Source organism: Vicia villosa, unplaced genomic scaffold (assembly GCF_029867415.1).
Source record: "Vicia villosa cultivar HV-30 ecotype Madison, WI unplaced genomic scaffold, Vvil1.0 ctg.000052F_1_1, whole genome shotgun sequence".
NCBI lineage: Eukaryota > Viridiplantae > Streptophyta > Magnoliopsida > Fabales > Fabaceae > Vicia > Vicia villosa.
In genome coordinates, this window is record NW_026704981.1 from 790,926 (window position 1) to 817,570 (window position 26,645).

General features: G+C 35.7%; 3 protein-coding genes and 1 long non-coding RNA gene across 6 annotated transcripts; 3 read left to right on the plus strand and 1 right to left on the minus strand.

Moving 5' to 3' along the window:
- Positions 1 to 1,391: 1,391 nt before the first annotated feature.
- Positions 1,392 to 2,657, minus strand: LOC131623108 (uncharacterized). The gene has a single exon (XM_058894125.1). It carries the CDS (start codon positions 2,655 to 2,657, stop codon positions 1,392 to 1,394), a length of 1,266 nt encoding a protein of 421 aa, XP_058750108.1.
- A 1,131-nt stretch (positions 2,658 to 3,788) lies between these two features.
- On the plus strand, positions 3,789 to 5,574 carry LOC131623099 (uncharacterized). 3 transcript variants are annotated; one of them, XR_009290131.1, is made up of 6 exons: positions 3,792 to 4,003; positions 4,088 to 4,261; positions 4,363 to 4,486; positions 4,767 to 4,916; positions 5,032 to 5,180; positions 5,461 to 5,574. It is a non-coding gene; the product is annotated as an uncharacterized LOC131623099 (long non-coding RNA). The 3 variants fall into 3 exon arrangements; XR_009290132.1 differs by lacking the exon at positions 5,461 to 5,574 and having other exon boundaries at positions 3,789 to 4,003; positions 4,088 to 4,251; positions 5,032 to 5,363; XR_009290130.1 differs by lacking the exon at positions 5,461 to 5,574 and having other exon boundaries at positions 3,794 to 4,003; positions 5,032 to 5,362.
- A 1,710-nt stretch (positions 5,575 to 7,284) lies between these two features.
- On the plus strand, positions 7,285 to 7,935 carry LOC131623109 (uncharacterized). The gene has a single exon (XM_058894126.1). The coding sequence runs from the start codon at positions 7,285 to 7,287 to the stop codon at positions 7,933 to 7,935; it is 651 nt and encodes a 216-aa protein (XP_058750109.1).
- A 905-nt stretch (positions 7,936 to 8,840) lies between these two features.
- On the plus strand, positions 8,841 to 9,866 carry LOC131623110 (uncharacterized). Its single transcript, XM_058894127.1, has 4 exons — positions 8,841 to 8,855; positions 8,958 to 9,259; positions 9,530 to 9,602; positions 9,756 to 9,866. Exons 1-4 carry the CDS (start codon positions 8,841 to 8,843, stop codon positions 9,864 to 9,866), a joined length of 501 nt encoding a protein of 166 aa, XP_058750110.1.
- The last annotated feature ends 16,779 nt before the right edge of the window (positions 9,867 to 26,645 follow it).

Consider the following 26,645-nt stretch of genomic DNA (forward strand, 5'->3'; position numbering starts at 1 on the left):
CCACCTCAGATTTTCAAGGACAAATCTCCGTAATGAACATTCAACACCTTATGCCACAACGAATTTGCCCCTTTAATAATCCGCCATCTCCACTTGTTAAGAAGAGCCAAGTTGAACAAAACGATATTTTTAACTCCTAACCCCCCTTTGGCCAAGGGTAAAGTAACATCCTCCCACTTTATCCAATTAATTCTTCTTCTTTCTTCTACTCCTCCCCATAAAAATTTACTTTGAATGCCATTAATCCTCTTAGCAACCTTACTAGGTAATTTGTAGAAAGACATCCAAAAAATGGACAAAGAACTATGCACGGACTTAAGAAGGGTAATTCTTCCTCCCATATTCAAAAAACGATTTGTCCACCCATCCAAACGTTTCTTCAACTTTGAAAAAAGAGGATACCAAGTGGCTTCTTTCCTAGGATTAAACCCAATAGGAATAACGAGAAAGTAAAAGTTGCTATCCTCCACTTTGCACGAGAGAAAATGAGAAACCGCCTCCAAAAAATGTAAATTAGAATTGATGCCAATTAACTTACTTTTGTGATAATTATTTCCAAGCCCCGACACTAACTCAAAAGCCTGGAGCACGGCTCTCATAGCCAAAATATGTTTCCAATTACCCTCTCCCACTATTAGAGTGTCATCCGCAAATTGGAGAATGTCTACCGGACAAGAACCTTTAATATTAAAGCTTTGGAATTCACCAACTTCAATAGATTTTCTAACAAGCCCCGTTAATCCTTCCGCCACCAAAACAAAAAGAAAAGGAGATAACGGATCCCCTTGTCTCAAACCTCTACTCACCTTAAACTCCTTCGATGGACTCCCGTTAATAAGCACGGACATATTACTATTAAACGCCATTAATTCCATCCATTGCATCCATTTCTCTCCGAACCCCATTCTTTTAAGCATAAACCTTAAAAAACTCCAACTCACCTTATCATAAGCTTTTTCAAAGTCTACCTTAAATAAAACACAATTCTTGCCTTCTTTTCTAGCATAATCCACCACCTCATTCGCCACTACCATTCCATCTAGCAATTGCCTACCGGGGACGAAAGCACTTTGAAACGGAGAAATAATAGAATTGAGCACTCCTTTTAATCTTCCCGCCAAAAGCTTAGCAACCACTTTATATAAGCAACCCACCAAGCATATGGGCCTATAATCATCTAATCCGACCGGATTATTAGATTTGGGAACAAGCGTCAAAAACGAAGAAGTGATCACCTTAGAAATCGGTCTTCCAAGAAAGAAATAATTAAAGAAATTGATGAAATCTTCTTTAATAAAGTGCCAACATTTCTTAAAGAAAAGAAAAGAGTAACCATCCGGACCCGGACTCTTATTACCACCACACTCCCAAACCGCCTCTTTTATTTCATCTTATAGGAAAGGTTTCTCAAGCCCCCTCGCCTCCTCCCTACTTAAAGTATTAAAATAAACACCATCTAACACCGGTCTAGTCACTTCCGGTTCAACAAATTTATTCCCGAAATGTTTGAACACCTCCTCCCTAACTTCCTCCACCGACTCCACCATGCCTCCCGAAGTTAGAATTGGGCCAATGTGGTTGTGAATTCTTCTTTGTTTCATCACCTTATGAAAAAATCCACTATTAGTATCTCCTTCTTTAAGCCACTTCATCCTAGACTTTTGCACAAGCATATTCTCTTTAATTCTCAAATTCCTCCAAAACCCACACGTCGCCTCTTTTCTAAAAACCAAGTTTTCCTCAAAAGAAGCCAAAGAAAAGGAGGTAGAAGCTAGCCTCTCATCGGCAAGATTAATGTCGTTGACATCTTCCTCAATATCCAAATTGATCTTCCCAAATACCTCCCTATTCCACCTTTTGAGCTTGTCCTTTAAGAGCTTAAGCTTTTCTTTCAAAACAAAGTCCCCTCTTCCTTCCACCTTCAAACTCAACCACTCCTTCTCTACGAACGGTAAGAAAGAGTCAAAAGTAAACCATTCATTATTGAATTTGAATGGTTTTGCCCCCCAATTGTACTTATCCGTCATTATCCAAATAGGACAATGATCCGAAATATCCCTCTCACCAATCATTTGACCACTAACATCCCAAATATTCACCACATTGTAAGATAAAAGGAAACGATCAATCCTACTCATAGACTTACCATCTCCACTAAACCACGTGAACTTTTTGCCATTGCAAGGAATATCCACCAAAGCACTCTTACAAATGAATTCCGCAAAAAGATCCGCCTCCCTTTTGTTCGCCTCCCCCGCTCTCCCTTTTCTTTCTCTAACATTCTTGATAGATTTGAAGTCACCTCCTATAATCCATTCCCCGTCCCTAAAAGCCTCCTTCAAATTAAGGATATTATCCCATATAACCTTCTTCTTATTAAGATCGCACGAAGAGTAAACATTCACAATATAATATAATTCTTCCTTCCAACACACTTTAATACCTAAGAATCCTTCCCCTTTGAAACTAAGCAAGACCTCCATTTTATCTTTCCTCCATAAAGTAATCAATCCTCCCGATCTTCCCACCGAATTAGAAAAAGAAAATCCAATCTCCACATTACACCAAAGACTTTTAGCCAAAACATCGTTCATGATAGAAATTTTAGTTTCTTGAATGGAAGGCAGTATGGAAGAATGGTTCCAAATTGCATTCATAATTGTGGGTGTCTAAACCCTCCTTAATATGGTGTAGTCTCCATCAACCGCACTGCTTACACCGCTAATCTCACTTTTGTCGCTGTCGTTGCCTCTGTCACCGTAAAAAAATGTTAATAATTAGTTTTATCATTTTTGGTTTGATGTAATAAAAAATTATGTCATTGTTGGTTGTTTAGTTTTAATGTAATAAAACATTATGAGCTTGTTGTTGGTTGTTTAGTTTTTGGTAATTTAATGTTATTATGTCCAATGAATGAATGATATTGAGTTTGCTTTATAAGAAGCTCCTTTTAGCTTGTACTTGAAATGAATTAATGATGTTGGATTTCCTTTAAAACATGCTCCTTTTAGCTTTCCAGAAAATAAAATTCAAATCTTATAGAAAATACTATTATATATAAAAAATAGTTATTACTTTTTTATTTCATGACATTTTTTTCACAAACTTATAGTAAATATCCTTGGAAAATTAGAAAGAATATGTTTAACTATATAACATAGAATTGTTAAGTATCCATTCAAGATGAATCACCAAAAGGAAATTCTCCACACACAACATAATTTTCAGATTCACTATTGCGGAACAAGTTCGGTCACTAATTTGTATAAAGTATTTACATTTTTTTTATTTGCATCTCTTTTAATATCTTTAGATGCTCTTTGATTGAATAGTAATTGAAAGTATTTAATTGAAATTGAAGTTTGGTATCATCAATTACTTATAATTTATACTATTCCTACATTACAACACACATATATCTATCATATAAGAAAAGTCTACCATTTGCTCATCTCTAACCTATGCCACATCAGCCTCTCTTCCCACAAAAATCCACATCAGCATTGTCAAAATTAACTTCTTCTTTTATGCAGTTACATCCTTCTATTATTCAATTTCCACTATTCTCATCATAACTGTCCTTAATCCCACACTCTTCCAAATTTCAAAATTGTCAAAAAAGATTAATGCAGCCCATTCTTCTTCTTTCACGTCATTTTCCCATATTGTGGGCTGTTGCATTTTAATTTTGTAACTGTTTATATTCAACGCACGTACAATTTCTCTTCCAACTTCAAGAACCGTCCCTTATGGTTTCTCTTCCATCTTCAACTTCCTCTCTTATTACAACTTCTTCCGCTCACAACTCAACACACTCGGCAACTTCTTATTAGCGACGCATCTACATCGTCATCTCGAGTTATGCGGATTGATTGGTTCTTTGTAGTATTTTGATTTTCTTTATGCTTTGAATTTCAGGTGGCGATTCGTTTCGATTTGGGTTTCTCTTATTAAGCTAATTGTTCATAAACGCTAGAGAGTCAGAGAGGAATTTACTCGAACGGTAATCTGCAATTAATCTATTTTCATCTACTGTGGATATTTAAGTTCTTATATTGTTTAATTGGTTTGATTTTATGTTTTGCAGATTTACGGTTAATCTGCGGCGTCGGATCAGGCAACACAATGGTGAAATTGGGAGTGGAGCTTGGAGAACTAAGAGCAAGCGTCCTTGGGAGATGGTTTTATGTATGTATGGGTTCCCAACGAATGTGGCTGCTCTTCATGTTTTAATAGAATTCTGCTTTCTATGTATTATGAGGTTGTTTTTGTTTAACAAAAAATGTTTCATATTTATTGATTGGTTGGTTGAGCAAGTTAAGTCGATTGTTTTCATGGCGTTACTTTGATTTTGAAATGAAGGTTGAATGGGCTTGGCAACACCCTATTGAATCATTGGCTGTAACAAAGCATGCTGCGAACAGTGTGAACAGAAAGTAGCAGCTGGTACCATGTAGTTGATTATGCCAATTGCAACATAAAACAGGTTGTAGATACATATATACACCTCTATTTTAATATTGTATAATGTGTTAAATCGAAATTTGACCAATTTAAGTTGCAATTATATGCTTAACTCAGTTTTCTTTAGACAAATTCAACAGAGGAGTCGCATAATGTTTTATTCAATCCTCTTAAATTTGTTTTGTTTTCATCTTCATAGCTTTTTTCTCCAAACTATCAAGCTATGTTGATCATAAGCATGTGGTTATTTATGTGGTTGTTTATTTACTATAGTTAAACTGTGGCCTGAATTTTGATTTCAGGTTCATGTGGTTGTTGTGGCTACTCCAGGACGCATGATAGACCATTTACCCAATTCTATGTCGGTGAATTTGGATGATCTTGCTGTTTTGATCCTTGATGAAGCTGATCGTCTATTGCAGCTTGGATTTGATGCTGAAATTAAAGAACTTGTGAGTGTTACTTAACCCTATGATACAAAAATTGTCGTTGTTACATGGTTAATTTCATAATTGATTTTGTCATGTTGTTGGAAAGGAGTATTAAGCATATTTGATTGTTTTACAGGTTCGCGTATGTCCCAGAAAAAAGCAGACCATGCTTTTTTCGGCAACCATGCCCGATGAGGTTGCAGATCTTATTAAACTTTCCCTACCAAAACCATTGTGTCTTTGTGTTGATCCATCTGCAAAACGGCCAGCAGCCTTGGCTGAAGAGTAATATCTTCAGTTCCCTTCGCATTCTCTAATCCAATCATTCATCTTCCATGGATTTATATTTTGTATGCTATGAAATTTAGTTGTATGTTGTATGAAAAATGTCAAAGTCACAAATTAAAGTGGTAAGAACTTAAAGGCTGTTTTAGATTTTTAAATTAATGAAGAGTATTTCTTATGAATTTGCAGAGCTATATAAGTTGGGTATTTGTGATGAATTTTTTGTTGGATGTTAATGAAGCTCATACATTTGCTAATTTTTCTTCATTGCCGGTAATAGTTGTCAAGATGTTCACTTCCAGGAAGAAAATCAACAAAGATAAGGGTGCTGAGCCAACTGAATTTGCTCCGAATGAAGCTATAGCAATACTAACATTATAAAATGTTTTTGGAATACTTCCTAAAGAGAGTGAAAGTGCATCAACACCGTTGGAAACTTAAAAATCTCTTGAATATTATGTAAGAAATGTACTATTGTTATTATTTTGATTTGATATTTTGTAATATTTTTTAAACTATACGGAGAAATGATGTTGCTATGTGGATTGATCAGTCATATGGTTATTTGTTTGGATCGTAGGTTAGTGTAGTGAAATGTTGAAGGATTCAAGTTGATGGTGAAATGGTGCCGATTTTGTATGTGGTTAAATCATCTCAAAAGATAAGCCATTTTTTTACACAGGTTTGAAATACTACTTGGTGCTTTATTTCTTAGGCGATGAATGAATTTGTAACTGATTCTTTTACTGTTACGGTTTCAGGTATGAACCACCTGTGATGGCGTGTGAGGTTCCTATTCATCTAAAAGAAGCAGATGTGATAACTTTTTGTAAGTAAAACTGAAGCCATTATAGTCATTCAAATGAACTTAGGATTCATTAGAGTCTGGCGTGTTAGGATTCATAAGAGTATGATGAACTGGATTATGTCATTGGACCTGCTGCAGGTGGTTCAATGTGAGTTTTCCTCTAATTTCTTGCACGATTTCAATGTCGATCTCTCAAAAGATATTGCGAGTTACTTTTCTATTTCAATATCTAGATAGTTAACATAAAATTCATCTTTAATTTTCTTCTTATGATCTTTGTCAACATAGATTAACTTGGTCGCAAAAATGTAGTGATGCTTATTTCTTCCATGGTGTGATCCTCAAACATATGCATTTGTTTCCATCTCATTCATCAGTTTTGGAGTTTCCTCAATATGGATTTAATAAATTCATGAATTTAACTTGCAATGCATGCAAATCAGTCATCTATCGATGTTTCGAGCCTGCTTTGAATCAATGCTGCAACATTCACGGCAGCAAGGCAGTTTCCAACTGGTATATTCTGTTTTTGTATATATTTAATTTTAAAATATGTTAGATTAAGTTTCGGTATAATATTCTTTAATTATTTTGAGGCCGGTATGATCTGCAATTTAAAACACGGTCTTATCTCACATTTGGGAGTATATACTGATTTTTAGTGCTATAGTCTATAGATTATTTTGCCATGGGCCTACCACTCAAATATTGTGTCAAGTGGGTGAAAACTGATTGTGTTGGTGGTGAGAAGACATATTCTTTGGCTGTAAACAGGCCCGGCCCAAGGGGTAGGCAACCTAGGCCATTGCCTTGGGCCTCCAATTATATTTTCTTTTCATTAATACTAGTATTAAGTTATTAAGTTATGTATTATTAGTATTAAGGTCCCACTTTTTTACTGGCCATAAGAGCAATTATTGGTAATTAATTCATTATTTTGATTTAATTTAGAGAGAGAATCAATAAAACAAAAGTCCCTGCAAAAAAATTAACACGAACTTCAGGCGCTAAACAAGTTATTTTTATTATTTAGGTCAATAATTAACAATAATAATATATATGACCCAATCAAGTACCATAATATTTATAATATATACTCATTTTTATACAACATAAATATAGTTTAATTGTAACAATATTTAAGTATTTTTAATTTTACTATTTTATATCATAAACTCACATTATTATTACTGTTAATAATAGTAATAATAATAATAATACTAATAATAATAATAATAATAATAATATTATGATGGTTGGGTGCATGCTTACTATGTGCAAGATGAGGATATTATGATGGTTCCTATCAAGAAGAGCTGCTCTTGGATTCTGAAAAACATCTTACAACAGAGGGATCAAGTGAAAGAGATGCAACCATGGAAGGACTTGGTAAAAACTGGAAAGTTTGCGATGAAAAACTTCTATTATGCGTTCCTGGATCAGCAACAGAAGGTGCCATGGAGGAAGCTTTTCTATGGTAATGTTGCTAGGCCAAGAGCCCTGTTTACTTTACGGATAGCTTGCCATGATAGTCTTGCGACCAAGGCAAGACTAAGAAAGTTTGGGATGTTAAGTAATGATGCCTGTAGTTTCTGTGAAGAAGTGGAATCACTTCAACATCTTTTCTATGAGTGCAGGGGTACAAGAAACATTTGGCAGGCGATCTTGAAATGGATGGATATGCACCATACTCCTCAGGGCTGGACACAGGAGCTGCAATGGGTGATTGAAAATAGCAAGAACAAAAGTTGGAAAGCTCAAATATTAAAAGTTGTTGTGGCAGAGGCGTCATATGAAATTTGGAATTATAGGAATGACAATATTTTTGCAGATAATAGAAAGGAGATGGAGATAGATATAGAAAGGAAAATCATAGATAGTATAGTGAATAGAGTTTGGATGAAGCCAAACCTTAGAAAATACATAGCTCAGTTAATCATGCCTTAGGGATGATTCTTAGTGTGTAGCTGGACCCTATGGGTCGCATTGTACAGATTGTTTTTTGGTTATATATAATCATTATTTCCAAAAAAAATAATAATAATAATAATTATTATAAATATTAAGATTAATAAATTTTATTCATGATCAATTTTATATAAATAAATATTGAATGAATTGCCTTCATTATTGATAGAAAATAACAAATAATTTAAAATACATATGAAATAAAATCAATTAGAGAAGTTTAATAAATAATTTTAATTTTTAAAAATAAAAATAAATATTTTTATTAAATTTTATTCAAAATTCGCCTTAGGCCTCAATATGTCTTGGGCCGGCCCTGGCTGTAAATATCATATGTGGTTTATGATCTTGACCAAATTGTGTTAGTGGTGAGAAGACAGATTCTTTGGCTGTAAATATCATCTGTGGTTTATGATCTTGATCAAATTTCATAATTAATCAGAGTCCCATAAAGGTTTAGCCAAATTAATTATCATGGCAAACATTGGATATTATACTAACTTTAGAGTTGTTTTGATATATATTGTAGGTTGCTAGCTCATTGGTGAAGTTGAAAAGCACAACTTGAGATTCAATGGAAGTAGGACGTTAACCCACAATAGGATACTTGGTTAGATGTAATTCGATGTTACTATGTGTTATAATGAAGTAGTTTCTTGCAGCTTGCAGTTGAGGGCATATGTTGGGTGAAGGATGGGCCATGTACAACTTGATGGTGAGTGATCATGGTATCAATCCAACACTTCAACATTACACATGCATGGTTGATCTTCTTGGTCACTGGTGAACTGGATGAGGCGTATGATCTTATAAGACATATGAGTGTTAAGCCAAATTCTGGTGTAGGTGGTGCTTTGCTGAATTCATAGAAAATCCACGGAAATATGGAGTTGGTTGAAGTAAGCAACAAAGTTACCTAATTATGTTTTCTGTTCTTCCCTTTCTCTTTATGAAGTTTGTTTGATTCTGATTTTTGCTCAACTTTTCCTTGATTGTTGAAGGGAAGGGTTCAAAATAACTCTCCAAAATTGGAATTTCATCACAACCCATGTGTAGAATTTTTCTGTCTGAATTATCTGAAGGAGGCGAGACATTCAAGTTGGAATGTAGCTGCAAAGGTGAACTTTGCTTTGGCTCACCAAGAATGTGCTATTAAATGGTTTAGTATAAAGGGTACTAGAACTTGTGATGTCTGCAAAAAGGATGTTAGAAACCTTGCTGTCACTCTATTACAGATTCAAAGTGTTCGAAATCGATTTGCTGGAGCAAGTAGATCTCAACTCGAAGATGTAAACGAGTACATGTACGTCTACTTTTGTACAAAAATTTTGAATTTAGATTGTGTGCGCGTAGTTAGTCACATATGGACCATCCATCGGACGGTCGAGATATGATTGACTACATACATGCGCTCACAAGGTTGTGACTTCACACAATCTAAATCCGATAAAGATCTTTTTTATTTCTAATCAATGAATGAAGTTTGGCTATAAGCTTCATTTTGGAGCTTCATGGATATAATTTCAATCATCAAGAATTATGAACCATTTTATTTGTCTGCTCAATTTTATAGGGTTTGGCAGGAAGTTCCACTGCTTGTCATTGTTAGCATGTTGACATATTTTTGTTTTCTTGAGCATCTGTTGGTAACACTAACAATCCTCTACAATGAACTGTAAAGTTTGCAATGTCTTCAATATTTTTCTTAGAATTCTATTACACAAAATAGTTTCTATCTTTTTAAAAAGAAAAATTAAAAATGAATACCAAAATAGCTTCTGATTTTCTCTTCTTTGCAGGTTACAAAAATGGGAACCGGTGCATTTGCCATATCTCTTCCATTTTTCTGTGTACTAGGCCTGCTCTCCTCCATGACATCATCAACCATGGGTAGGTTTGCAAGAGTTTAGACTAAATAGATACTTACGCTGCATATTTGAAAGTATCTTCAATAAACTTATCAACAGATAACTACTGGTCTGATCATCGTTCGGTGAGCTTCCATTAGGAACAGCCTCCTGATTTGTTTTCCTCCTCCTTTTAAAATTGCCTGCCAAACGCCTTCGACAGCTTCTCTTCCCTTCATCAGACTCTTGAAGCAAGTGAAACCTGTTGATAGAATGAAAAAACACGAAATAGAATGAATCCAGATCCAATCTAAACCTTAAAAACTACTAAAAACACTATTTTTTCAGTTATTCGCAATCTGGTAAATTAAGAACCGATACACTGCAAAGAAAAAGAACTAACCTACTACATTGTTGACAGAACCGCTGCATTGTGTTTCCAACAAGAGCCTTACTGTCCTTCGAGTGCACCTCACAAACTTTATGATGTCGGTGATAATCTTTAGCATTGTTGAGATCTGCGCGACAATCCTCCACCTGACAAAATGCTCTACTAGAGCTACCTCCACCAGCTACTCTACTTTTCTTCCCAGTGTTCCTTTCCCATGTAACAATTGTTCATGTGTGTAATGGATTCACACCCTTACGGTACACGCGAGTTATATTTCAGTTCAATACTAAATTGAATACAATCGATACGAATCTCTATCGCGTATATATCTGGACATGAATCTCATCATGAATACCTATTCATTATGGTGAATCATCACCTAAACTTAGTGCAGTCAACTTTGTTAAACTAACCATTATTTTTGTGTAAAGTGAAAAGCAGGTTCATATGAGTTTATGCATCTTTACACTTTTCTCTGGTGGTTCTCTTCGCGCATATATTTTACTCATTGGTAACCAATTTCTATGTGAATCTTAAACTCATTACATGTACTTTTCACTTTAAAAAAAGATTGATAGTACTCATGTTGAATCCTGATTCATTAGGAAGAATCCCGATTCATGTATCCATTCCCTTACTTTAGGAGCTGTAGCATCAAATTCCCAAATTATACTTTATACTTCACGTATAGGCCATGCATCCAGGATATATCCTTAAAATTTCCGCTGCATTCAATTGTTTACCGAATTGATTATATTGGTAGTATTATATTTGCATAGAATCCAAAGTGGAGCTATGTGTTATGTATATATTATTCATATTGCCTTAGTAATCACTAATCCAATGTATATAGAAATGTGGTACATGTGCATTTTCATTTGTATTGACTAAATATTCTCACTTCCCTAAGAGAGACAATAATTGTCACTTCCCTACCAGCATATGATTGAGTATACTCTTGAGTGCATGTTAGTGAAGCTCATACTTTGATTGCATCATTTAAAACTTGGTCCTATTCATTTTAAATTAACTTAAGATATTCCTTAAACTCCTACATGAATAGGTATTTGAATATTTCATATTGCATTTGGGATTATGAATCAGTGTCTCCAACTTTAGCAGATGTGAATTTAGAAATCAAATGGAAACATAAAATTGCAGTTTGTGGACCAGTTGGAGAAGGGAAATCATCACTTTTGTATGCAATACTTGGAGAGATTCCTAACATATGGAACTCTAAGTTTCTAATATAACCCATTTAGTTTTGACAAAATATCTAACTTGGTCCTTGAAATTGTAGGACTATATTAGTCTACTCTAGACCCTCACATTATCAATATTCCAAACTGCTTTCTGAAATGCATTTTATTACAAATTCAGATAGAGGGTTAAATTTTGCAATTCTAGGAATGTTTTTAATATTAATAATGTGGGAGACTAAGTTGATGCATATGTACTTTAAAATATTTATATAATATATGTGTATCAGTTTAATTATATTTTAATTTTCTTAAAATATATCATTTATCAGTTTAATTATAGTTTAATTATCTTTCATCTTTTAATGACTTTATTTTTCAATAATCAATTTTTTAATATTAGTAACTTTATAACTTTACCCATTTTAAGTAAAACTTAGTCTTTTACTAATCTATCCCCCAACATTTATTCTTTTACTATCATCTTTTACTAATACCTTTGATTTTTCTCAATCCAAATGCGCGAAAACGACGGGTACCCGTGCGGACGCACGGGTAAGACACTAGTTATGTTAATAAGAAGTTGGGTAGCCATTTCTGTGAAAGTTCACACATTACTTTGAGTATTATATCATTATTACATGTTTGGATCATTTCCAGTACGTACAGTTTTTATTGTAAATGAATATATATGTCATTTAATGCATCCTTCTATATATTTTTATTCATTCCATTTTACTTTTTAATTTTTATTGTATGGATTAATTATGATATCAAGTAATAACAAGTGGTTATGTTAAAACAACTGCTAAAATTTGAAACTTTGTAGAGTTTTCATGTGAAGTTCTAATTATAATTTTTAAATCTACCTGTTACATTTAGTTAGTTTTGTGGTGAAATGAAAAAGACAGTGATATTTTAAATTATCATTTTTGTAATTCGATTTTGATGAGCAACCCTAATTAAATATTTGAATAAGAGTGTATGAGTTGTAATGTAAGTGAGTGTGTGAAATAACACCCTTAACCTACAACGCTACAACACATGGAAGAGAATTTTTTTCATGTTTTGTAGGATGGTAATAGTATAATATCAGTCAATTCTTAAGAGAATTTCTTTTTACACCTATATGCTTTCTTAGATACCTGTTGTGAAAATCCCAAAATACCTCTAAATTTTGGATGTGCAACTCCGAAAGCACATTTTTCTTAAAAATCCAAAAACACCTTTTTAAAAAAAATTGTTTTCGGATATGCATATTCGAAATAACTTTTTTTTTAAAAAAAAATGGTGTCTTCAGAGATGCATCTTTGAAAATTGTTGCATTTTTTTCCAAAACCCAAACAAACACCCCTTCATTTTCATTCTCTTCAATACAAACTTTTTTCAAACAAACCCATATGTGCCAACTTGCATTGAAAGGTTTCTTTCTCTACAACTCGTTCCAAGCATAGATAAGCATTCAAAGCCTCATTCAACATCAACTCAAAGCTTAAACAAAGTGTAAGTTTCCATAACTTTGAACTCTAAGTTGGAAATGTTATTAGGGCTGTTGAAAATTAGAAAAATGTTGTAGGGTGTAGTTATTGTAGGTCAATGATAGTGTTTAGTTGGTAAAAATTGGATTTTATTGAGTTAGGGCAAGAAATGGTGGTTTGCCAAAAATGATTGTTCGCATGTGTTTTCGGAAGTGCATTTCTGAAATCATCTCTGATCAGGTTCGAAGATACACTTCCGAAATATGGTCTGACCTTTTTTTTTAAATTTGTTTCAAAGTCTTACCAGTTGCACTTTTTCAAGAAAATGGCAGGCAACCAGGCACCGGCCGCTCGACTTAGACAGGGTAGGGAGACACCGATCGCCTCAACTCGGCGTGAGAGAGCTGCACATCAAGCATTGACTTGGGGACGGGGTCGAGTTCGAGTACCAGTCTAAATGAATGACGCACCTGCAGGATCTTCATCTGCATCGAGGAGTAGACTGTCTCGGGCGTCTGGTACGTGAGGATGAGGAGGAGTTGGGACTTGAGGAGGAGGATATACCTGATGTTCACCCTGAGTAAGACGAAGATGAAGCGGAGGATGAGGGCTACCCGGGAGGGCCTGCAGACACATCTGTGTTGATTTACTATCATGACCATGTCGCTCGACGAGTTTGGGAGGGCGAGGTTTTTTTTATTGCACTTTATAATTTAACTGTTTTTTATTTATGTTTTTATTGCACTTTCTTCTAACGGTTTAACTAACATTGTTTTTTGTTTTTGTTGTGACAGGAACATGCGACCATAAAATTCGTGAACCATGCGCGGTAGGGTATAGGAGGCATTAGGCATACTCAGTAGTAGTAGATGCCTATTAATGTTTTATTTATGACTTTTTATCTGGTGTTGTAATATTTTTACATTGAGTACTTATCCGAACAACTACTTTCATATTATAGTATCAATTTTTTAATCTATATTTGCGTATTTTTTATTTCCGTTACATTTTATCGAATAGTAGGAGGTTTTAATTTTATTTCTACTATGTTGTTGTTTTGGAAAAAATGAATCATTGAAAATCTGCATATTTCGGGTATGCATCTCCGAAACAACTTCTTGGTGAATTCAGATATGCATATCCGAAATCATTGAAATCTAATTAAGGGTGATTTCGGAGATCCATATCTAAAATCTTTAAAATTAGGATATGGGTGCATTCGGAGATGCATTTCCGAAGGGTATTTTGCGGTTTTCAGGGGTGTTTTTCACCATATACGGGTATACAAAGAAATTGTCCTTCTTTAATTCCTAATAGTTAAAAAAGAAAGCTAATGGGTCTAAATACGGATGACCATTCAGATATGGAATTTAACTACAAAAATAAATAAATATTTAAAAACTACAACATTCAATTGAGAATCGAAACATTGCATTATTATTTTTAATATACCTTCAAATGTGACTTAGGACTGACAATGAACCGAACCAACTCAAAAATAGTTTAAGACTTGATTTGGTAATTAATTTATTGGACTTCATTCATGAACCAAATAAGTCGAACTTAAGCTCAAAATTAAGTTCATAAAATAAATGAGTTGAACTTGAGCGCGTATAGTTCGATTTATTTGGTTCATGAACTGACTCGATATGCAAGTTTCATGAAGACATCAAGACTTAGTTTTCATATTTATTTATACCATTTGAACGATGATAAAATCATTTACAATTCTATTGATTAAAAAAAATCCAAATTCAACTTAGTAAAATATATGTTACAAACGTAAATTATTATACGTTATTATTTGCTCATATTACTTACTTTTAATGATAATATCTTAAACTACAAATATTATTTTAAGATGAAACATATATTATATGAAAGCAAAATTGTTTTAATGGTCATATTATTCTTCAAAGTTAACTATTTTGATAAGTTCAACTCTAAAAATCATTTTAATTCTCTTTAACTTTACTATTCAAATCCCACATTAAAAAAATACATTTACTTACCTTCTCCTATTCTCCTTTATATTGAGCTCATAACACACATAAGTTATATCCAAGACTTTTAAGACATTTTCTCTTCTAAAAAAAAGTTCATTGGGCAAAGTTTAAAATTAAATGGCACTTAGTAAAAAAAATTAATTTTAGTTTTTTTTCTTCCATTTTTGAACTATTTAATCGAACCGAGTTCGAGTTATCGAGTCAAACTGAATTTCTCGTAAACTTTGAACGAGTCGAGTTCGAGCTAAAAAAAGTTCGTGATGAACTCGAGTCGAGTTTCGATCTGAACTAATTCGTATCGAGTCGAGCCGAGCTGAACCAAGTTCGACTCAGCTCGACTCATTTCCAACCCTATATGTGATCTATAAATAATTATATTAATTCATTTTTTTAATGTGGAATGGTTCGAGATAAATCATACCATTTTAATGTGAAAAAGTTAGAATTTAACAATTCATACATCATACATTTATTCCTCTAGCTTTTGCAAATTTATTTATCTTTGTGAGATATTGGATGAAATTCTAATTTAGTCGAAGAGTAGCTTCTTGGTTCAACAATTCGACGGGATCTTAGCATGCAGTTGAAGTTTTTTCGTATGCTGTAGTTGAATCCCTGAAATGGTGTAGTCGAAGTTGAAGTATGCTAGGTTTGTTAGCATATCGAATTGAGTCTATTTTGTTAGAACAAGATTTGTTCTGATCAATATTCTTAGTTTTGATGATAACAAGGATATGAATTTTGTGTAAGATAATGTGGTACTCTAATACATTGCAATTTCCCTTTCAGGAAATATATAAAGAGCATGCACAAATCAGCGCTCAGAAGCTTTGTCTCAGAAGGTTCAGCATGCAACATCAAAACATGGTCTGGCAAGACATCAGAAGATGGTCAAGGAAGAATCAGAACATGGGTCTATGGAAGCATCAGAAGAACTTGAGATCAGAAGCAGAAGCACTGAAGTTCTCATGGTATCACGCTTAGAAGCACTTCAAGGTCAGAAGACAAGAAGATGCTATGCACCAAGCTGTTTGACTGTGATGATATTCAAACGTTGTATACACAAACATCAGATCAGAAGAAAGTACAGGTGGCAGGCTACGCTGACTGACAAAAGGAACGTTGGAAGCTATTAAAGGCAACGTCAGTAGACACAGCGTGAACAAGGCTCGAGGTAGTTGACAAAAGCGTGAAACATTAAATGCAATGCTATACGGAATACGCAAAGCATTAAATGCTCCCAACGGTCATCTTCTCAAGTGCCTATAAATATGAAGTTCTGATGAGAAGCAAGGTTAACCAATCCTGAACGAACTTATTCTGAAAAACTTGCTGAAACGCTGTTCAACTCAAAGCTCAGAAACTTCATCTTCATCAAAGCTCACTACATTGCTGTTGTAATATATTAGTGAGATTAAGCTTAAACGTTAAGAGAAATATCACTGTTGTGATTATAGCTTTTCAAAAGCATTTGTAATACTCTTAGAATTGATTACATTAATTTGTAAGTAACTAGAGTGATCAAGTGTTGATCAGGATACTCTAGGAAGTCTTAGCTTGTGTCTAAGCAGTTGTAATTAGAGTGATCACGTGGTGGTCAGGATACTCTAAGAAAGTCTTAGCTTGTGTCTAAGCATTTGTTCCTAGAGTGATTAGGTTGTGATCAGGATACTCTAGAAGACTTAGTCGTGGGCTAAGTGGAAAACCATTGTAATCTGTTGCGATTAGTGGATTAAATCCTCAAGTGAGGTAAATCACTCCGTGGGGGTGGACTGGAGTAGTTTAGTTAACAACGAACCAGGATAAATATAACTGTGCCAATTGTTTTTATCGTTCAAGTTTTAGACTACACTTATTCAAACCCCCCCTTTCTAAGTGTTTTTCTATCCTTCAATTGGCATCAGAGCGCCGGTTCTAAGGTGCAAGCACTTAACCGTGTTTAGAAAAGATTCAGGAAGAGAAAAACGCTTCTGTAAAAGATGGCTGGTGAAATTCCAACAAATACATCTGCATCTACATCTAGCTCTGCTGAGCAATACAATGGTAACAATGGTTATACTAGACCACCAGTATTTGATGGTGAAAACTTTGAATACTGGAAAGATAAACAGGAAAGTTACTTTATTGGTCTAGATGGTGAATTATGGGATCTTCTGATGGATGGTTACAAACATCCAGTGAAAGCCAGTGGCGTAACGCTTACAAGGCAAGAAATGGATGATGATCAGAAGAAGCTTTTCAAGAATCATCATAAATGTAGGACTATTTTGCTGAATGCTATCTCTCATGCTGAGTATGAGAAGATATCTAACAGGGAAACTGCCCATGATATATATGAGTCATTGAAAATGACCCATGAGGGAAATGCTCAAGTCAAGGAGACTAAAGCTCTTGCTCTAATCCAGAAATATGAAGCCTTCAAGATGGAGGATGATGAAGATATTGAGAAGATGTTCTCAAGATTTCAAACTCTAACTGCTGGATTGAGAGTTCTGGATAAAGGCTACACCAAGGCTGATCATGTAAAGAAGATCATCAAAAGCTTACCCAGAAGATGGGGTCCAATGGTGACTGCATTCAAGATTGCCAAGAATCTGAATGAAGTTTCGTTGGAAGAGCTTATCAGTGCCTTGAGAAGCCATGAAATAGAGCTGGATGCAAACGAGCCTCAGAAGAAAGGTAAGTCTATTGCACTAAAATCTAATGTTAAAAAATGCACTAACGCTTTTCAGGCTAGAGAAGAAGATCCTGAAGAATACAAATCTGAAGAAGAAGATGAACTGTCCATGATCTCCAGAAGGGTAAACCAACTCTGGAAGAGCAAGCAAAGGAAGTTCAGAGGCTTCAGAAGTTCAAAGAGATTTGAACGAGGAGAATCTTCTGACAGAAGATCTGACAAGAAGAAGGCTGTCTGCTATGAGTGCAATGAGCCTGGACATTACAAGAACGAGTGTCCAAAACTTCAGAAGGAGAATCCCAAGAAGAAGTTTCATAAGAAGAAAGGTCTTATGGCAACATGGGATGATTCTGAATCAGAATCAGAATCAGACTCTGAAGAAGAGCAAGCCAACTTCGCGCTGATGGCTACAGAAGATGATGGATTAGAATCTACATCAGAATCAGATTCTGAAGAGGTATTTTCTGAACTATCTAGAGAAGAGTTAGTTTCCAGTTTAACAGAACTTCTGGAACTCAAGGCTCATCTTAGTATCAAATACAAAAAGCTGAAAAAGCAGTTTGAATTTGAAACTAAGAAGCTGGAATTGGAAAATTCTGAACTGAAGGAAAAAGTTTTAAATCTATCCAAAGACAGTGGATCTCCTTCTGAAACAGAAAAATCCATTCCTAGCATGAATCATATTCTGAAAGAATATGACTCGAGCTTCAGAAAGTTCTTATCTAGAAGTATTGGCAGAAGTCATCTTGCTTCTATGATATATGGTGTTTCTGGAAACAGAAGGTTTGGTTTTGGCTATGAGGGTGATACCTCACATAAATTTGAACCTGTTGATGATCTGAAGATCACATACAAGCCACTGTATGATCAGTTCAAATATGGCCATGCTCATGATATTAGGCTCACTTCACATGCACAGAAGTTTAACACAGTTCACACCAAGAAGCATGTGACACATCCTAAGAAATATCATGCTGACAAACCTAAAGAATATCATGTTGTTCCTCCTGTTAAATATTTTGCTAAACCCAAGTTCAATCAGAACTTGAGGAGAACTAACAAGAAAGGACCCAAGAAATTGTGGGTACCTAAGGAGAAGATAATTTCTGTTGCAGATATCCTTGGCGGCAAAGAGGACAAAAAGCAAAATGTCATGGTACCTGAACTCTGGGTGCTCGCGACACATGACGGGAAAAAGGTCTACATTCCAAGACCTGGTGCTTAAACCAGGTGGAGAAGTCAAGTTTGGAGGAGATCGGAAGGGCAAAATCATTGGCTCTGGAACCATAAGTCTTGGTAACTCTCCTTCCATAACTAATGTACTTCTTGTAGAAGGATTAACGCATAACTTATTGTCCATAAGTCAATTAAGTGACAATGGTTATGATATAATCTTCAATCAAAAGTCTTGCAAGGCTGTAAGTCAGAAGGATGGCTCAATCCTATTTACAGGCAAGAGAAAGAACAACATTTATAAGATTGATCTTTCTGATCTTGAGAAGCAGAAGGTGACTTGTCTTATGTCTGTTTCTGAGGAGCAATGGGTCTGGCACAGAAGATTAGGCCATGCTAGTTTGAGAAAGATTTCTCAGATTAACAAACTAAATCTGGTCAGAGGACTCCCAAATCTGAAATACAAATCAGATGCTCTTTGTGAAGCATGTCAGAAGGGCAAGTTCTCCAGACCTGCATTCAAGTCTAAGAATTTTGTTTCTTCCTCAAGGCCGTTAGAACTTTTGCACATTGATCTGTTTGGCCCAGTCAAAACAGCATCTGTCAGAGGGAAGAAATATGGATTAGTCATTGTAGATGATTATAGCCGCTGGACATGGGTAAAGTTCTTGAAACACAAGGATGAGTCTCATTCAGTGTTCTTTGAATTCTGCACTCAGATCCAATCTGAGAAAGAGTGCAAAATCATAAAGGTCAGAAGTGATCATAATGGCGAATTTGAGAACAGATTCTTTGAGGAGTTCTTCAAAGAAAATGGTATTGCCCATGATTTATCTTGTCCTAGAACTCCACAGCAAAATGGAGTTGTAGAGCGAAAGAATAGGACTCTACAAGAAATGGCCAGAACCATGATCAATGAAACCAATATGGCTAAGCATTTCTGGGCAGAAGCAATAAACACTGCGTGTTATATTCAGAATAGAATCTCTATGAGACCTATTCTAAATAAGACTCCTTATGAATTGTGGAAGAACAGAAAGCCCAACATTTCATATTTCCATCCTTTTGGATGTGTATGTTTTATTCTGAATACTAAAGATCATCTTGGTAAGTTTGATTCTAAAGCACAAAAGTGTTTCCTTCTTGGATATTCTGAACGCTCTAAAGGCTACAGAGTATACAATACTAAAACATTGATTGTAGAAGAATCAATCAATATCAGGTTTGATGATAAGCTTGGTCTTGAAAAACCAAAGCAGTTTGAGAATTTTGCAGATTTTGATATTGATATATCAGAAGCAGTAGAACCAAGAAGCAAAGCTGCAGAAGCTGGCAGTCTCAGAAGCAATGGATCAGAAGATCAAGTTGCTGCATCTTTAGAGAATCTCAGGATTTTTGAAGAGCCAACAGTCAGAAGATCACCTAGACTTGCTTCAGCTCATTCAGAAGATGAGATCCTTGGGAAGAAAGATGATCCCATCAGAACAAGGGCATTTCTTAAGAACAATGCAGAATGTCAATTAGGTCTTGTTTCTTTGATCGAGCCAACTTCTGTTGATCAAGCTCTAGAAGATCCAGACTGGATAATTGCCATGTAAGAAGAACTCATTCAGTTTACAAGGAATGATGTATGGGACTTGGTTCCTAGACCAAAAGGATTTAACATCATCGGCACTAAGTGGGTATTCAGAAACAAGCTAAGCGAGAAGGGAGAAGTGGTAAGAAACAAAGCCAGACTGGTTGCTCAAGGTTATAGTCAGCAAGAAGGGATTGACTACACAAAAACCTTTGCACCAGTGGCCAGGTTAGAATCTATTCGTCTATTAATTTCTTTTGCCACTCAACATAACATCACTCTTTATCAGATGGATGTCAAGAGTGCCTTCTTAAATGGTTATATAGATGAAGAAGTTTATGTCCATCAACCTCCTGGTTTTGAAGACTCCAAGTCTCCAAATCATGTTTTTAAATTAAAGAAATCATTATACGGGTTAAAGCAAGCTCCGAGAGCTTGGTATGAACGTTTAAGTTCTTTCCTTCTGGAAAATGGTTTCACTAGAGGAAAAGTGGACACTACTCTCTTTTGTAAAACCTTTAAAAAGGATATTTTAATATGTCAAATATATGTTGATGATATCATCTTTGGAACATCTAATGCTACACTTGGAAAGGAGTTTGCTGAGTCTATGCAGGCTGAATTTGAAATGAGCATGATGGGAGCACTCAAGTATTTCCTTGGGATTCAAATCAACCAAACTTCTGATGGAACCTATGTTCATCAAACGAAGTATGTGAAAGAACTTCTGAAGAAGTTTAATCTTTCTGAAAGCAAAGAAGCCAAAACTCCTATGCATCCAACATGTGTCCTAGGTAAGGATGAGGTAAGTAAGAAGGTAGATCAGAAGTTGTACAGAGGTATGATTGGATCTCTTATATACCTAACGGCTTCTAGACCTGATATTCTCTTCAGTGTTTGTTTGTGTGCTAGATTCCAATCAGATCTGAGAGAATCTCATTTAACTGCGGTTAAGAGAATTCTGAGGTATCTGAAAGGTACTACTAATGTTGGTTTAGTTTACAGAAGATCCAAATATTACAACTTAGTAGGATTCTGTGATGCTGACTATGCTGGAGATAGAATTGAAAGGAAGAGCACTTCTGGAAGTTGTCAATTTCTTGGAAGTCATCTGATCTCATTGTACAGCAAGAAGCAAGCTACAATTGCCCTCTCAACAACAGAAGCAGAATATGTTGCTGCTGCTGGTTGTAGCACACAAATGCTCTGGATGAGAAGTCAGCTGGAAGATTATCAGATATATGAGAGTAACATTCCTATTTTCTGTGATAATACTTCTGCTATATGTTTATCTAAGAATCCTATCTTACATTCAAAAGCTAAACATATTGAGATTAAACATCATTTCATAAGGGACTATGTTCAGAAGGGTGTTATATCTTTAAACTTTGTGGACACAGACCATCAATGGGCTGATATCTTTACAAAACCCCTTGCTAAAGATAGGTTTAAGTTCATTATGAAGAATATCAGTATGGATTTATGCCCAGAATGAGAAGATGAGAAGATCTTATGTATGAGTATCTTCTGAAATGAGATTGGATTAGTCTTTTATAAGAAATTCTGATTGTGATCAATTAGAAGTAGTGATTCTGTTATTACTAACGTTTCATTGTCTAAGTTGATTCAGAATTTCTTTAAAAGTAAAACAGCTGTAACTGGCTATCCAGGTGGTAAACACGTGTTCACTATTTCTGGACAAGCGTGCGTGCAGTTGAGGGAACGCCTACTTAGGTAACTGTGCTAATCACTTCTTTTGTCATTATTATCTCTCCTCACGTCATGTAACATTAAATGCTATCCATCATTTCCTTTTATTTTTTTTCTTTTAATACTCTTCAAACGTTTCTTTTCCCTCTTATATTTCTCTCTCTTTCATTCAGTTTCTTTTTCGCTCTCTCTCTCTCTCTCTCTCTTTGCATTCATATCATAAACCCTAGCAGTTTTCACTATCTGCAACTTCATCATGAATCCCTCGTCAAGTTTTGCAAATCAAGAAACTGATCGTAAACAAAAGAGAAAGGCAACTGATGAACCAGAAAACAAACCAAAAAGAGTAAGGATCACCTATGACCCTCTCAAGGTGAATCCCTTTGAAGCTATGATGTCTGGAAACTACTCTAGACGTGTGTATCAACCCCTTGATGGTATCCCTCAATCACCTCCCTCTTCACAGACTTCCACCACCTCTTCCTCTTCTTTCACCTCTCTGGAACCACCATCTCCACCATCTGATATCCCTTCCCCTTCAACCCATCTCACGGATATCTCCTCACCGCTCTCACACCCTTTTCCCACCAGAACACCTAACCCCTACAGTTTTGTGTTTCCTGACTCCAGATTCACTGTCAACCCTCCAACACCTACCACTCATTCTTCTCTAGAGCTTTTACACTCAGATGTAAATAGCTGGTTGGAGATTCTGGGTGCTGCTCACCTTAATCATCTGGACGAGTATGCTACCTGCAACCTCTGGGAAGCCTTTTTCCAGGATTTTCTGGTTAGGGCTACGGATGTCCAGAGAATGATCATGACTGAAGCACCTGGGGCTCGTGGTCTTCGCTTGGAAGTTGGTGAAAGCAGCTATCACCATCTCATCAGGAACAGAAGAGTTCTTGAAGAGAGGATACCTGCAGATGAGATGGTAGAAGAAAATCTCTGCAGAGACATCGTGGTATGGAGACCAAGGTATCCTGTGCTGACTAGAGATTTTCAATGGTTGTTTGATTGGTTCAGAATGAACCCTTCTGAAAGTGCTCCTCACATGGTCTTTCCAGAAGTGGTTTATCCTGCTGAAGTTGCTGGTCCTACTCCTCCAACAAACCTTGACTGCTCCTGGAAGTTGGAAGTTGGAGCTTCTGAGTTGCCTGAACCAGAATATGCTGAGGCTGCTCTTGAGTCAGACTCAGATGTTGAGATGGAAGGTACAGAAGCTGAAGACCTTCCAGAAGATCGTCCTGCTGAGATTACTGTCCCTGTTGGCAGAAGTTCTGGTGCTTCTTCTTCTGGTGTACCCTCAGCTCTGATGGAGACCTTGGAAGCTCTACATCAGAATCAAGCTATGCTGGCTTCTCGTTTGGACGCGCAAGAAGCAGCCAACGCTTAGTTTCGCTCCTTCATGGCAAGGCAAACTACAAGCACTGACGGGGTTCATGACATTCTGGCGCAGATTTTGTCTAAGCTAGGGTCTTAGTCTTTGGTCTTTGTAGTTTTCTTTCTTTGTTGCATCTGCTTGTTCTGCATACATCTTTTGTAATTCTGTTTGCTTAATCAACGAAAAGTTTAATTCTGTTTCTTTCCTTTGTCGTTTTCTACATCTGAATCTTTTATATTCTTTTTGATGTTATGACAAAAAGGGGGAGAAATATGTGATAAATGATTTGATTAAATATTATCAGTTACCGGGTAAAAAGGCCCCACATTACTAACAGAACTTGCAAAGTTCTATGCTTTAAGTGGTGTTGTTGCAGGAATTGAAGATTCAAGATCAATATAAGAAGCAACAAGATGAATCAAGTTCTTGGATTCTTGAAGCATGAAGCTTCAGAATCATAATCAGAAGCAAGAAGATAGAATATGATCTGAAACATTATGTCTATTTGTTCTGATACATTCTATATGGCTCTGATACATATTGTGTGTTCTGAAACATATTCTATGTTCTGACTCATTCATGCTGACTTTTGTCGTTTAGTTTTGTTCTGTAACATTTCAGGATGTAGAGATGCTCTGATGATGCTCTGGTACATTCAACAATGTTCTGATACAATCTAGCATGAAGTGATGTAAGAAGAAATTCAAGCTCTGAAGCTGTCCCAATGGAAGCAAGAATCAGAAGCTGTGGATGTTCTGAAGATCTGAAGAAATTCAAGTTCTGAAGCTGTCCGATGGAAGCAGAAGTCAGAAGCTGAGAATGTTCTGAAGATCAAAGAAATTCAAGTTCTGAAGTTGTCCGATGGAAGCAGGAATCAGAAGCTGTGAATGTTCTGAGGATCTAAAGAAATTCAATGTTCTGAAGCTGTCCTATGGAAGCAGAAATCAGAAGTCATGAATGTTCTGAAGATCGAGCACTGTGAACGTCTCTACTGAAATACTCAGGGAAGTCTTTTATTTATAAAATTCTTCTAGTATTAATTTCAGGGGGAGATTATTCATCTCAGGGGGAGATTGTTAATCTCAGGGGGAGACATATTCACATGCTTATGTTATAGCTGTGTAAATTGTCTTTAGCCGTCTGCTCTTTCTGATCGCAAATTCATATCATTTATATATGTTTTTGTCATCATCAAAAAGGGGGAGATTGTTAGAACAAGATTTGTTCTGATCAATATTCTTAGTTTTGATGATAACAAGGATATGAATTTTGTGTGAGATAATGTGGTACTCTAATACATTGCAATTTCCCTTTCAGGAAATATATAAAGAGTATGCACAAATCAGCGCTCAGAAGCTTTGTCTCAGAAGGTTCAGCATGCAATATCAGAACATGGTCTGGCAAGACATCAGAAGATGGTCAAGGAAGAATTAGAACATGGGTCTATGGAAGCATCAGAAGAACTTGAGATCAGAAGCAGAAGCACTGAAGTTCTCATGGTATCACGCTCAGAAGCACTTCAAGGTCAGAAGACAAGAAGATGCTATGCACCAAGCTGTTTGACTCTGATGATATTCAAACGTTGTATACACAAACATCATATCAGAAGAAAGTACAGGTGGCAGGCTACGCTGACTGACAAAAGGAACGTTGGAAGCTATTAAAGGCAACGTCAGTAGACACAGCGTGAACAAGGCTCGAGGTAGTTGACAAAAGCGTGAAACATTAAATGCAATGCTGTACGGAATACGCAAAGCATTAAATGCTCCCAACGGTCATCTTCTCAAGTGCCTATAAATATGAAGTTCTGATGAGAAGCAAGGTTAACCAATCCTGAACGAACTTATTCTGAAAAACTTGCTGAAACGCTGTTCAACTCAAAGCTCAGAAACTTCATCTTCATCAAAGCTCACTACATTGTTGTTGTAATATATTAGTGAGATTAAGCTTAAACGTTAAGAGAAATATCACTGTTGTGATTATAGCTTTTCAAAAGCATTTGTAATACTCTTAGAATTGATTACATTAATTTGTAAGTAACTAGAGTGATCAAGTGTTGATCAGGATACTCTAGGAAGTCTTAGCTTGTGTCTAAGCAGTTGTAATTAGAGTGATCACGTGGTGGTCAGGATACTCTAAAAGACTTAGTCGTGGGCTAAGTGGAAAACCATTGTAAACTGTTGCGATTAGTAGATTAAATCCTCAGGTAAGGTAAATCACTCCGTGGGGGTGGACTGGAGTAGTTTAGTTAACAACGAACCAGGATAAAAATAACTGTGCAAATTGTTTTTATCGTTCAAGTTTTTAGACTACACTTATTCAAACCCCCCCTTTCTAAGTGTTTTTCTATCCTTCATATTTTGTTAAAGCTCAATTGTTTAAGTTAATTTGTTCCCTAAGTTAGCTTGTGTAATGGATCTATGAGTAAAAGTCAATTAGTTTAGTGTTTTAGTTTTCTTAGAAATAGCATATTAGTCTCTCACCATTACACAGTGCAAATCCTAATTAGGGTGAGAAAGGTTATTTGTTATTCTGTAACAATTGTAATCTTGTTTGAAAGAGAAAGTAAAGATTAGAATTTTATAACAATTTCATTGTCCTCTTTGCATCTATAAGTTTCTAGGTATTCAAGAATTCGCTTATACTTTGTTCATGGCATCATTTTTCACAACAAATTGGTACGGTGAGCATGGAGGAAGATGAGTCGTCAAAGTATGAGATTGAAAATTTCACCAGAGTGAACGATTTCTGTCTATGGCACTTGAAGATGAAAACTCTAATGGTTCAACAGGGTTATTTAGAAGCGTTGAAAGAAGCTGCATCCATTGACGTTGCGTTAACAGGAGGGAGAAGACGACCATGATAGAGAAAGCCCATAGTGCCTTCTTATTGACCCTCAGTGACAAGGTTCTCCAACAGGCTTTGAAGGAGACGATGACGTCGAATTTATGGGTGAAATTCAAAAGTTTGTACATGACCAAATAGTTGGTCAATCGCCTCTACCTGAAACAAGCTATGTATTCATTTAAGATGAGTAAAGACAAAGTATTTGCTGAGCAGTTGGATACATTCAACAAGCTGAGTCTTTATCTTAAAAATATTGATGTCAAGATCGATGATGAAGATCAAGCGCTATTGATGTTGTGTGCACTGCCCATATCACATGATCACTTCAAATAAGTTCAATCAACCTTGTACTTTAAGGATTTGAACAAATGAAAGGAGCACAAGCCATCTTCGAATGGTGA

What these genes read in the sequence shown, in the direction of transcription:
- LOC131623108 (XM_058894125.1), bottom strand. Translation starts at nt 2,657, where the DNA reads ATGAATGCAATTTGGAACCATTCTTCCATACTGCCTTCCATTCAAGAA.
- LOC131623109 (XM_058894126.1), top strand. Translation starts at nt 7,285, where the DNA reads ATGGTTCCTATCAAGAAGAGCTGCTCTTGGATTCTGAAAAACATCTTA.
- LOC131623110 (XM_058894127.1), top strand. An exon ending in GAAGATGTAAACGAGTACAT is followed by an intron (nt 9,260 to 9,529) that starts GTACGTCTACTT and finishes TCAATTTTATAG; the next exon opens with GGTTTGGCAGGAAGTTCCAC. An exon ending in GTTTTCTTGAGCATCTGTTG is followed by an intron (nt 9,603 to 9,755) that starts GTAACACTAACA and finishes TCTTCTTTGCAG; the next exon opens with GTTACAAAAATGGGAACCGG.